The sequence below is a fragment of the Tursiops truncatus genome, chromosome 16, assembly GCF_011762595.2.
Source record: "Tursiops truncatus isolate mTurTru1 chromosome 16, mTurTru1.mat.Y, whole genome shotgun sequence".
Classification (NCBI taxonomy): domain Eukaryota; kingdom Metazoa; phylum Chordata; class Mammalia; order Artiodactyla; family Delphinidae; genus Tursiops; species Tursiops truncatus.
The window spans coordinates 30,199,831-30,213,464 of NC_047049.1; the positions used below are offsets into that span (position 1 = coordinate 30,199,831).

The following is a 13,634-nucleotide window of genomic DNA, read 5'->3' on the forward strand; positions in this document are numbered from 1 at the left end:
AGCTGCCTCTGCTTCACAGGCTGCCTTCTCGAGGGCTGTCCCCTGAGAGGAGGCGCTTAGCTTAGCTCCAGGTTACAGACCAAAGCTGATGGGGGAGGCTGGGGTCTGGGGGAGCTTGGGCTTCCATCGACATTCTTGCCTGGAAGCCACCAGCAGGGCCTCCCGAGAGGGGGGCTGTGTTTGCTCTGCTGTCTGTACCATTGTCCTCCTGTGCCTGCCTGTCCCAGGTCTTTTCTTGAGTGGAGGTGGAGTGGGGTGCAGGAGGTGAGGGGGAGGGGTTGGAATCCACTGATGGCTAAGGAATGCGCCCCAGAGTCTGCCCAGTGGAGCCTGGTGCCAAAGGTGAGAAGAGAGGCAGGTAGATGAGCATGTCATCAGTACTCCCTGCGAACTCCCCACCCCACCCTGCCCACCTTATGGGAATTCCATCCTCAGGGATTCCTGAGTTCCATTTGGGCCCTGCCTTGTTCAGACAAGTCTTGACGTCTGTCTTTGCCTCAGTTTTGCCGTCTGTGAATTGAATAATTATTGTAGTCAATTGCCTGATGAACCATGGTTGCCATGAGAAGGAGTGAGTGAATGATTGTAAAATTCAAGATTTCTCATGACCTTTGACTAATTCCGTTTCTAGGAACATATTCCTCCCAAATGCCCACCAAGCTTTATGCGGTATTATTTATAATCGAACAATACCAAAACAGCTCAGATGTTCCAGTGACAGAGAATCAGGGCATGCCCAGTAACTTGATATATCCAACGGAAGGGATCCTTTATACCAATCAAAATCGTAAATGGAGAACGAGCAGGGAATGACATTGCAGAAGGCGTGCACACCATTTATGTCTCATTCACTCTTGTATCTTCAGAACCTTGCAAAATGCTTTGCAAATAGCAAGTCTTCAGTAAATATTTGTCATATTATCTCCACTCGATAAAACTTATATCCAAAGGTAACAGGTTTGAGAGAAAATATTCCAGAATATTAACAAGGCATTCTTTCTGGGTGATGAGCTAATGTGTGATTTTTCTTTATTCTTAAGGTAATTGAAAAAATTCAATAATGTACATATGTTACTCATATTTTTCAGCACAATAACTTGCCTATTTTGTTGACTTTAAAAATAGAGATGTCTCTTAAAAAATTTCAAACAATGCAGAAAAGTATGAAAAGGAAGCTGAAGTCCCCTTAAGGCCCAGCACTCAGTGGTTACAGGCACTCACATGCAGCGAACAGCCCCCAGCGAACTGGTTCTATGCATAGACCTCTACTGATATGCCTGTGAGTTTTTACATAAGTGGGCTTGGGGCATACAAGCTGTCTTGAAACCCTTTTCCCAGGGGCTGTATCAGGGACATCTTCCCTTGTCAATACAAAGGGATCTGTACTGTTTTAAATGGCTGCATGGCATTCAGTTTCACAGATGTACTGAAATTTAACTAACCGTGGCTCTGTCGACGTCCACTTAAGTTTAATATTTTTGCTTTTATAATCAATGATGACATATATTATAATCAAAAACATAAAACCGGGACTTCCCTGGTGGTCCAGTGGTTAAGAATCTGCCTTCCAGTGCAGGGGACGCGGATTCGATCCCTGGTTGGGGAACTAGGATCCCACGTGCCGCGGGGCAACTGAGCTGTCGTGCCACCCCTACTGAGCTCGCGCACCTCAACGAGAGAGCCACGTGCTGCAAACTACAGAGCCCATGTGCTCTGCAACCTGCGGGCCACAACTAGAGAAGAGAAAACCCCCACGCCACAACTCGAGAGAAGCCTGTGCACTGCGACGAAAGATCCCGCCTGCTGCAACTAAGACCTGACACAGCCAAAAATGAATAAAATAAACAAATAACTAAATAATAAATCTTTTTTAAAAACCCCATAAAAACACCCCAAATTCCTTGTGGTTTTGGGTTCAGGGATGAAAGTTTGAGCTGGATAGCCCAGAGGGAACCGCCTGCTTGTGGAGGGAACCAGTCTTCAGAGCTTTGAGATGACATTCTCCTTGTTTGAAGTGAGGTCGTGTGGCAGGGGGAGCAGCAAAGAGAGGCTCAGAGGTGGCCGTTTCGGGGAAGAATATTTCATTCAACAAAAAAGGCCTTTACATTGAAAAGAGCCCATCTCACGTGGAGAAGACATCCTCCCAGCATTTAGGGCGGGAAGGGGCTCAGTCTGGTGCTCTCACCAATGGCCCCGTTACCTTGGAGAGACCTCAAACCCCTCAGAGAGATCCTGTTAGAAAAGAGCTGAGGAACAGGGAATGAGTTTTTCCAGCTGCTCCAAAGGATCAGGAGCCAGGCCCAGGGGAAGGACAGAGAGAGTGATGAATTGAATAAATTATCAGCTTGTCAACTTGGGGAGAGAGCCTGTCCTGGTGGAAGAAGCCTGGGCCCTAGGATCACACGGCTACGGGTCCAGATCCCTGCTCTGTCCTTTACCAGGTGGTGACCTCGGGAAGACCTCTTTGAGACATTTTTTCCTCATCTGTAAGATGGGCGCGATAACTACCTTCCAGCATCTTGTAAGGATGTATGCAAAGCCCAGTTCCCAGAGTGTGTGGAAATCAATAACATTTTGTTCTTAGTGGAAGCAGCTCTAGAACATCACAATTCTGAAACTCTCTTAGGAAAGGGAACTTGCGGTTTTTCAGAGTAGCTTGGACTTGGGTTGGGATGGCGGAAACACCTGGAACCTTTGACCAGAGTTGGTAAATGAGGAGACTGGGCCGCAGGTAGAGCGTGTGAGTGTCTGTGTGCGTGGATGTGTGCGCGCGAGATCAGTTAAGTTATTGCTAAGCGTATGGGGGTCGCGATGATGGTGAGGAAGAGGAGGGGGCAGGGTGGCTGTGGACACGGTGCTGCACAGGAAGCCAGGTGAGATGTGGAGGTGACAGCTGGGTTTGGAGCTGGGCCTGAGTGAGATTCCGCTGTGTGTGGCTCAGTGGAAGAACTTTCTGGGGAGTGGGGTGCCTGACCCCTGGAGTGGCCTGCCTTTCCAAGGCTGGGCCAACTCCCTGTGAAGAGGAGTGGCCAGCAGAGGCTGGGTGGGAGGGGGTGGGAGGTGGGGTCCATGTCCAAGGTGCCCAGGGCATGACTGGAAGGGCTGAGAGAGGAGCACGTGGTCTTGGGAGGGAGCAAGGACTGGAGGCCCTGGTGGTGTGAGTCACTGCGGGGCTCGGCCTCCCTTCCTGGGCCCTGCCTTCCTGTCCCGCTGCAGGACTGGCCTCATGGCAGCTCCTGCCCGGAGGCCTCACTGGCTCCCTGTCTTTCCTCTGGTTCCTTTCTCAGGCCCTCTGGCTTCGACCCACCTTCCCCCAACCCTGCTTCCCACGGCTCCCAGCCCTCCAGATACTCCGGCTTTTCTCCTTCCCTGGAGTGTCCGTTCCATCCCTCTTGCTACAGATCTGCCTTGTCTTTTGGACCTCATCTTGAGTCCCACTTCCTCAGTCCCCTTAAATGGCATGGCCCTCCCTGCGCTCTCCTGCTTGGAATCTGGACAGCTTGTGGGAACCAGTGCCACCAGATGATGGCATTGGTATCCCCAAGGGGCCCCTTTCTAGGTGCAGGCCATGCTCTTTGCTTGTTTATGCCTCATGTTACTCCTATGAGGTAGACAGTTATTATCCCTATTTTATAGATGAGGAAACTGAGGCTCAGCAAGGATTCTACCTGAAGAGCCTCTCTAATTGGCTAGTTTCTAAATTCTTTCCTGTGTGAATATCTTGTCTCTCCAACGAGACTGAGCCCTTTCAGGGCAAAAGCTGCGTTTTGGGGTTCCACAGCACTCCCAGCAGTGAGTCCGTGCCCTGTGCGTTCCTGTTGGTCAAACATCTGCTGCAAAGAGGTCCCGGCTTGTTAGGACGACACAGACTTGGGGGTCCCGGGGCTTGGCTGGGAAGCACCCAGCCCCGTTGGCGAGATGGTTGACTTAAGCCACGTGGAGAGGGAGCTCGGAGCGGAGCCCTGGCCTGGGGGCACCCTGGGCAGCTCACCATCTCCTTCTCTCCTTTCCTCCCCCAGGGAACTCAACGGCAACAAAATCACTCGGATCCATAAGAATGACTTTGCGGGACTCAAGCAGCTGCGGGTGCTGTGAGTATGGCATGCTGCTGCCGTTTATAACCTTTCTCCTGCCCCCTCCCCTCAGTGGCGGTCTCACGGCAGAGCCCTGGTTGTGGGTCGTAGGGTTGTAGGCCAGCTGGGCCCCTCCCCTGCGCAGTCAGTCTTGGGATGCCGTGAGCGGGTGGGTGGAGGTGTGCCAAGTCCTGACCCAGAGTGGCCACTGTCTCCCATATGGCTGAGAAAATTGGGCGTGAATTGGGCACCAGTAGTCACTTCCTGGCAGGACCTGGGAAGATGGGGCTGCCTTGTCCATTGGCTGGCTTCTGGGGTGAAGGAAGACCAGGCCTGCTCAAGCTGCCGTAACAAAAGACCAGCGACTGGGTGGCTGAAACAACAGAAATTAATTTTCTCCCAGTTCTGGAGGCTGGGAGTCTAAGATCGAGGTGCCGTAAGGGTTGGTCTGTGGGAGGCCTCTGTTCCGGGCACCTTCTCGCTGCGTCCTCACGTGGCCTTTCCTCTGTGTGCACACAGAGAGATCTCTGCTGTCTCTTCTTCTTACCGGGACACCAGTCCTATCAGATTAGGGCCCCATCCTTACGACCTCATTTAGCCTTAATTACGTACCTTATCTCCGAACACTGTCACATTGGGGGTAAGAACTTCAGTGTATGAATTTTGGGGCGGGGGGGATGACCCAATTCAGTCTATAACAGTCTCCGCAGCTCTTTTGAACTTGTGCCCCAGAAAGATTTCCCAGCAAGGCCACAGACCCCCTGACTTGAAGAGGAAGTGACTGGGAGCCGTTGAGGACAGAGGTGACTCCCCTCAGGTGCCTGATAGTGGCCGACATTGGAGGTGGCAGGCATGACTTTGTCGGGGTGGCCACCAACCAGCGAAGGCACCTGCCTTGTCAGGCTGTGCAGGGCTGAGGAGCAAGGGGAAGGGGTGGATCCCTTCACCCGCTCCTGCTCTGTTGATCTTGGGGTGCAGAGACACCCCTACATGCGTGCATTCTGATGTGAGGGTGTCTCAGCCCACAAACTCAGGTGTGCAGGGAAGAAGGGCATTTTAAAATTTTCTCTGCATCAGTTTCGACTTTGAGCCCACATCCCACCTGGCTGGCAGGAAATTCATTAGCAGACAGTCATTGGGTCCCTCATTCCCTACTCCCAGGGTAATGCAGGGGTCCTGGGGCCTCAGTTCTTTCAGAACTATGGACTTTGCAGCTCGGAAGGTCTTTGGAGGAGCTGGTGACCCTGTGGTCGATCCTTTCTGGGATTGTAACTGTCAGGCGCTGGGGAAGGGGTCTCTGCGTCTCCAGAACCACTGACTTCGGAACCCTTCCCAGGCTGAGGAATCTCTTCGGAGTCTGGGGAAGCCCTCCCTCCTGCCTGGTGTTACCCTTCCCCCCACCTCCCCGCACACCACCCAGCATAAGCTCCTCAACAGCACAGCGTTTTTGGAAACAAAGCAGAGGAAGAGAAGTGTCTGGTGGCAGCTTCTGCCCCCTGCCCAGCCCCAAACTTCATTTGAGGCGCTTGCGGGAGCACATAAGCCACCTGCTTGAGAGTAGGGAGGGGAAAACACGGGAGAAAGACATACCTGATGAGCTCAAAAATTACCACGCAGCAAGTGATCTGCCGGTGAAGAGTGCTGCCCTGCCAGCTGGAGGTTCTGGGTTTCAGGGCGCGTTGGTTGTAAGGAGGGGCAGAGTCCCCCAGAGCCAGGTGGTTCAGTAGGCAGCAGATGTGGCCAGGCGGAGCGGGGGAGCAGGCAGCGGGGGTGTTGTCTGCCAACTGCAGAGTGTGTTTGCCGCACATGTGGGCTGGGCCCAGTTGGTACATGCTCCTCTCCCCCCGCTACTGGCCGATCTCCCCTGCTCTGCCCCCCGGGACATGCACGCTCTGGGCCGGAGAAGGGCACGTGCGCCAGCAGCACAGAGCCAGCCCCCACTGCCTGGGTGCGGGCTTCCCTGAGCATGCCTTTGGAGCAATGGCCTGGTGCTCTGGTGGCCCGTGGCCTTCTGCCATGCAGGCAGCTTCAGAGGGTCAGCATGGGGTAGGGCCGGAAGCACATCTGGCTGCTGGAGCTGGGTGTGTTGAAGAGCCTGTGTCGGGAACTTGCAAAGCTGTGAGGAAGTTTTGTTGGCTCAGGCCAGGGCTCAGATCTGTGTGCGTTGCGGGCATTGCTCCTGTTTCACTCCCTTGTGCCAGCTGTCTCTAGGAGTCCTCGTCCACCATCCTGGAGCTGTTCTTGTCTCTTTCCTTCCCCAGGCAGCTGATGGAGAACCAGATTGGAGTGGTGGAACGCGGGGCTTTCGACGACATGAAGGAACTGGAGCGGCTGTGAGTATCTGTGGGCACAGGCTCAGGAGGGCGGTGGGGACTGGCGCCGCGTGGACTCGAGAGGCTGAGCCTGGTGGCAGGAGGGGGTGCTCAGGGACAGGACTGCACGCCCAGCCTGCCTCTCGCCTGCTAATGGGGGCCAGGGGCAGCTGTAGCCGTGGAAGGGGTCGCAGCGTCATCGTGAGATGATGGCAGAGACAGCTGGAGGTGTCCTCACTGCATATTCTAAACACAGGCTATCCTTGTTGTTTTTCCCTGAGAACGCATCATGGCACAAAATCCACACAGTACAGAGGCAGTGAAATTTATTCCTATAATCTTATACTCCAGGCATAACCACTGTTATTGATTTGTGTGGCTTTAAAGGAAGCACTAATGTGCCAGGGGGACCAACCGCAGGGAAGCCCTTAGGAGCAGTGTCTTGGGTGCTTGAGGCCACAACACAGAACTGAAGGTGTTGTTTTCTGATTTGCATCATTTGTTCCTTAGGGGGCTTTTGAGTTAATAGGTCTTGATCAGTTTTTACCAGATTTCAGATTGGCAATAATGAGAAAAAAAAAAAGGTGGCAGTATGGGTGAGGTGGGTGATGGCCACTCACATTCATCGTGGTCACCGGCCTCATTTTTCTGCTTTGGTTTGGCTGTAGGTGTCCAGAGTTCTAAAGTTCCTGCCTTTTGAACCAGAAAGTCCATTTGATTTTAAGGAAATAATCAGAGACATGGCTAAAAATTTATATATCAGGATCTTCATTGCACATTGTTTAACTACAACAAAAAAATTGGAAACACCCATTCTGGTGGAGATATAAGATATAAAGTCACATTTCTGAAGAACTGTTAAGGCCATAGGAATGTGTCTACAATATCACATTAAGTGCAAAAGGCAGGAAGTACATTTATACTAGGCAGGATTTTAATAAATGAAAGGCAGGATTTTATTTACACATTTACATTTGTGTAAATAAAATCAACTTGTATATGTACAGAATACAGGAGGAAGAAAATAAATGAGACTATTAACTCTCATCACCTGGAGTGGTGGGATAACAGTTAACTTTATTCTTTATGCTTTTCTTTTTTTGTGGATTTTTTTCCAATGAGTTTATGATGATAATTATAGCTATTATTGATTGCCTTACTCTATGCCAGGCACCAAGATAAGTGCTTTGCCCTCTAATATCTCATTTAATCCTTAAAACAACACTGTGGTCAGTGGTATCTTACGGATACCACAGAGAAGCGGAGGTGCACAGAAGTTAAGGCACTTGCCTTATGAGATGATTATTAAATGGTTAAGTGCAGAAACGGGGGTTAGAACCCGGATCATTTTGCCTCCAGAGCCCGAGCTCTTAATGGCTGTAACCTAATACCTTACTTTTCTCTTTTACTCTAAAGAAAATAAGGTATTAAATAAATAAGGTATTAAATAACTGGAAAGAATATGGTTGCCTTCCTGCTGCCTGGAGAAAAACCAAGTTGAACTTTTCCTCATCCAGGCCTAAAATGGAGCCGTAAGGAGCCCAAAGCTAGAACAGATAATTCATCCTGTGTTAGTTTTCTTTAAAATGCTCAGAACAAAATACGCGTTCATGACCTGGTTATGAGGGGCTGATTTGGTCCTAACCCATTCCGGCTCCAGCTCCGGGGCTGCCATGCCCTGGGGAAGGAGGAAAGGTGGGAAGGAGTCTAGACATGACTGGTGGCCCATGTCACATCTGCTGCTGCCACCCAAGGCTGGGCATGGTGCTTCTTTTTGAGTCATAATGTGTCACTGCAGACTTTGTCCCTTCTGTCCTTTTCCAGTTCCTTTCTTCCGGGGTGGGTCACCAGCAACTGCGTGGTGGGCAGTTACTGGGGTGTGTGATTGCTCTGTCCCTGGGGACGTCCAGTGCTGGCCGTGGATGGCCCTCTCCTCTGAATTGTCAGAGACCAATGGTGGATCAGTTAATCATAAAAGTTGGATAAAGTGGGGAGTCATAAAACCCATACATACTCTAAACATTTCATTTTATGTTAAAATATATAATGTGCATTTACTGACCCTCCCCGCCCCGGTTTTTGTTTATTTTTTTTTTGGCCAAGGTCTTACTTTTTAGTGTGAGATGCTGATTGGAGTTCTGTATTATTTTCCTCGCCTAAACCACACACATATACCCTGCTTACGATTTTTGGTTTTGGTTTCTTTAAGGTGGAATGAAATTCTTAGAAGGCCCTTGGAAGCAATCTGGCAGGAGAATTCTGAATTTCTTTTATGACTTCCCTGCTTGCCCCCTGCCGCCCAGTCTTTTACTTAATTCCACAACTCTTTAATTAAAAACTTTCCTTTTATTGACTCTTACCAAGGCATTCAACCAGTTTTTGTAGAGATGACTCTCTCTTTTCATGCTAGTATTGATATTTCGTTCATTTAGGTAATTGTCAGTTCAATTATATAATTATAAGTACCTCTGGCATAAACAGCTTGGGAACAGACATGATTGGTTCTTGTGCGCAGTTACAGACTCGAGCGCAGAAGCAGAAGTGTGCGGTGCTGCCAGCCGTGAGGATTGGTGGGTCACAGGCATCGGTTGTCTGATGTTGGGGGGCGGGGCGCTCGGTCACCCTGGGCCGGCTGAGGGTGACCGTGTAACGTGGAGGCTGCCGAGGTGGGAGACGGGGAAAGGCAGGCTTCAGAACCCACCTCTCCCACTCGATGGTGAGACTTGGGTGAGCCACTCATCTCTGGGCATCCCAGTCCCCTCAGCTATCAAAGAGACAGCTCAACGAAGTCTACAAACATATTCTGAGAACTGAGAGCCCAGCCACGTGGTGAGATGGTGGTGGTCAAACCGTCCCCCTGGGGTTGTTTCTGGGAGGAGACAGGAGGGTTATGTGCATGACCGTGATGCTTTGTACTCAAGAGAGAGAAACGCACCTTTTCATTCTGCTTTCCCTCTGATGGTGAGGTAATGCCTATAACGCGTTTATTCTGGTGCCTGGCACAGAGTAAGGTACGGCTAGTTGGGACTCACTACTATTGTTGTTATTCTTAGCTTCCTGTAGGTCCCTCACCACACTGGGTCCCTCCTTTGATTTTCTACTTTAAACTAGCTATTTAAACTAGCCTTTTCCTCTTAAGTGTTTTTCAGAAATTAAAGCCAGAAAAATGAGAAGGTCTTGGGGGAAAACAAAACAAAACAAAACCCAGTGATTTCCAGGCAGTGTAAATACAGGATTAATTTATTAGACGAGGTTAAGGAACTTGGAGCGATCTGATGTCTACTCCTGTTGCTTTAAGATTACATTGGTGGTCCCTTTTTTTCCGAGGCAGTGATGTGTTTCCCTAGGAGCCTGCCCTTTAGAGTAAACTTCTCACAGCTTGTCTAAAATTGCAACCCTAATTGTACCGTGTTAGAAAATGGTACCTTTCTCACATATCAGATGAAAAGTGACCTCCTAGGAGGTAACCACAGACCAGTTACTACTGGCTACATTGAATTATATTTCTTCCTTCCTCTCAGCAAAAGAAAGCTTTTTTCCAGTTGGTTTATCATCCTCTAGAACTGTTAAAGGAGATGGTTGTGAGAAATTCAAAGTATACGGTAGGGCTTCCCTGGTGGCACAGTGGTTAAGAATCCGCCTGCCAGTGCAGGGGACACGAATTCGAGCCCTGGTCCAGGAAGATCCCACATGCCGCGGAGCAGCTAAGCCCGTGTGCCACAACTACTGAGGCCCGTGTGCCTAGAGCCTGTGCTCCACAGCAAGAGAAGCCACCGCGATGAGAAGCCCACACACTACAGCAAAGAGTAGCCCCCATTCACCACAGCTAGAGAAAGCCTGTGCACAGCAGTGAAGACCCAACGTAGCCATAAATAAATAAATAAATTTATAGAATAAAGTTTTTTAAAAAATTCAGACCCCTTAGCCTGGCCCTCAAGGCCAGACAGGATCTGCTCCCAATCTACTTTGCCAGTTTTACTTTCAAAACCTCACCTTCTCATCAAAGATAGCCCTCTGATGGTGACTTCCCTGGTGGCCCAGTGGGTAAGACTCCACGCTCCCGATGCAGGTGGCCTAGGTTCAATCCCTGGTCGGGGAACTAGATCCTGCATGCATGCCGCAACTAAGAGTTTGCATGCCACAGCTGAGGAGTCCGAATGCTGCAACTAAAGATCCCGCATGCTGCAATTAAGACCCGGCACAGCCAAAATAAGTAAGCAAATAAATAAATAAATAAAATATTTTAAAAAAGAAAGAAAATTGGTTACATATCTAAAGATCAGCTTATTTTTAAAAAAAAAGATAGCCCTCTGACAGCCCCCGTATGTGGGGACATCTTCTTAGACCCCCCAAAGCTTTACCCAAACCTCTCTTGTGCCTCTAGCTGAGCTCAGCTAATGTCATGTATTCATTTGGCAAATAAATGTGTTGCACGCCTACTATGTGCCAGACACTGTGGTGGGCTCTGTGACACAAGAGTGGACCAGAGGGACTTCCCTGGCGGCACAGTGGTTAAGAATCTGCCTGCCAATGCAGGGGACACGGTTTGGAGCCCTGGTCTAGGAAGATCCCACATGCCGCGGAGCAGCTAAGCCCGTGCACCACAACTACTGAGCCTACGTTCTAGAGCCCACAAGCCACAACTACTGAGCCCATGTGTCACAACTACTGAAGCCTGCGTGCTTAGAGCCCATGCTCCACAACAAGAGAAGCCACCACAATGAGAAGCCCGCGCACAGCAATGAAGACCCAACACAGCCAAAAATAAAATAAATAAAAATTAAAAAAAAAATGTATACGGTAGACTGGAGGGCAGGGGCTGCATTTTCTGCAGCCTTGACGTGCACCCAGATCACTTGGGGACCTGGTTGAGATGCAGATCCTGAGTCAACAGCTCTGGGGTAACCTGGGATAGTGCAGCTCTTACCACCTCCCTGTTGATGTCCCTGCAGGTGGTCCGTAGACACAGTGTGATTACCAAGGTTCCATACTTTATAGGTGTCACTGCCCCCCACCCCAGTTGGGCTGGAGTGCTACACTTCAGTGTCAGAGAATTGGTTGCCTAAGGTGACAAGATGAGTCTGGTTAAACTTCACTGCCTTCCTGGGACAAGTCTGAGTCCTTTCTACGTTGTCTTTTCAGGCCACATTCCAGAACCAGACTTCTCACTCCTGCCTGTGTCTATAATACTGAATAGTTGTCTGTCCACCAATAGAGGAATTGGGAGGGTGGCATGAATTGGGAGATTAGGTTTGACATAAATACACCATCTGGTGTAAAATAGATAGCTAGTGGGAACCTGTGGTATAGCACAGGGAACTCAGCTCAGTGCTCTGTGACGACCTAGAGGGGTGGGATGTGGGGGGCAGTGAGGTCCAAGAGGGAGGAGATATAGGTATACATATAGCTGATTCACTTCATTGTACCTCAGAAACTAACACAACATTGTAAAGCAATTATACTCCAATAAAAAATTTTTAAAAATTAAAAAAAATGATGGACATACTAAAAATAAAATGATTAAAAGTGTCATCCTCTGTTGTTTGGCATGGAAAGACATCCACAAATTGTTGTGTGAGGAAAATGCAGGTGGCCGAATGCTTTTTCTTCTATTATTTGAGGCTTTTAAAAATATTAAGCATGCATTTTCATAAATAAAAAAATCAATAAAGGTATTTTCATTCTGAAAAAAGACCTAAAGCAGACAATAAAAAAGTTGAGTCACCACTGAGCCAAATGTGGATGAAAGCAATAAAGAATCAGAACCCTGTGGCCAGTCCTATCCCATTAGCGTGTGTCTCACTTTTCAAGGGTAGTCAGGTGTCCAGCTCACAAACTGAGATAATATTTGAATCAGTGCCTGATTAATTACACGGGGCCTTGCAAATGTAAAGTGATGATGATGATGGGTGTGGGAGGGCGTAACGGAAGGGAAGAGCTCTGTTTACTGACTGCCCACTACATGTCAGGTCCTTGGTTGAGGGGCTTTCAGAGATGTTCTATTCTTGTCCTCCCCAAGGATGGCGGAATTCCCACTTTATATAGATGAAGAAACGGAGGCTCCGAGAAGGGGATTCTCTGGGGTTATACAGTGACATGTTAGGATTTGAGCCCTGGGCCCTCTGACTCTGAATCCAGTGCTTTCTGAAAAGTCCCTTGGATTCCCCGGCCAGCTCCAACTCCTCCTCTCTTCTCTTTTTTAGACGACTCAACCGGAACCAGCTGTACGCATTACCAGAACTGCTGTTCCAGAATAACCAGGCTCTGTCGAGGCTGTGAGTAACGCTTCATGGAAGAAAGCTCTCTCTGTGGTCTTATCTCTCACCCGGTTGAGGGGGCAGTGTGTGGTCAGTGGGCCCTGGACTCTCCATGACCATGACACCTGTGCTCCTCACCTGGCAGGCATCGTTCAGGGCATCAAAGGCCGGCTTACTGTAGGAAGGTGCTTTGCGGGGCCTTTCTTCCTGGCAAGCACTTGACAAAATTGGCAGTCTATCCAATTCTGTGTGCTGCCCCTGACAGTGTGGTATGGGAATGTCCTCGGGGTGGGCAAGCTTGTCAGCCATGATGGCAGACTTTATGGGGAGGACCGTACTCATGCATCTCTCGCTGCCTTTGGCTGCCTTGGGTGGAATATTCATTCACATAAGCCCTTCTTGGATCTGTTTCTGTTTTCAACTCAGAGTAATGAGGTCTGTGAGCTTATTAACCGTGGCATAAAGTCATACTTGTATTTGCTGTAAATGTACTTCTTTCAAGTTTAAAAGGTAGTGGCCAATTCTGCTGCTCCATGATTTACGAGATATGTCTGTAATTGTTCTCCTGTACATTTCATTTTGTGGGATCTTGGGCAGGACAGGACCTTAGAGATTACCTGAGGACTCTCTTCTGCAGCTCCTTAGCGTATGTATGGTCTTTTAATCTTTGCTTGGCTACTTCTCGTGCTGGGGAGTTCACCACCTCCTTGGGCAACCAATTCCATTGTTGGACAGATCTGCATAAAAGAAACATTTTCTTAACTTTGAGCCCTAAATCTGCTTTCTAATAATTTATGATTTCTCTAGCTTTGCTTTCTGTAAGTACCTAGAACAACCATGTACAGTACTCTTGTTCAATTTTTGAAGGGCTGTCAGGTTTTTGAATTTTGAGTTGGGAGGTTTAGTCATCATTAACAACCTGAAAAAACATTGGTTGGGACCTTCTGCATGCCCAGCAAAGCACGGTGTGAGATGCTGAGGCTGCCGGTTCT

The 13,634-nt window shown here is 49.1% G+C and overlaps 1 protein-coding gene across 1 annotated transcript in view; it reads left to right on the forward strand.

Moving 5' to 3' along the window:
• SLIT1 (slit guidance ligand 1) overlaps positions 1-13,634 on the forward strand; it is a 169,389-nt gene that overhangs the window by 17,259 nt on the left and 138,496 nt on the right. The window contains exons 2-4 of the mRNA XM_033842299.2: positions 4,020-4,091; positions 6,335-6,406; positions 12,589-12,660. Coding sequence (XP_033698190.2) covers positions 4,020-4,091; positions 6,335-6,406; positions 12,589-12,660 — 216 coding nt within the window. The remainder of the gene's footprint in view (positions 1-4,019; positions 4,092-6,334; positions 6,407-12,588; positions 12,661-13,634) is intronic.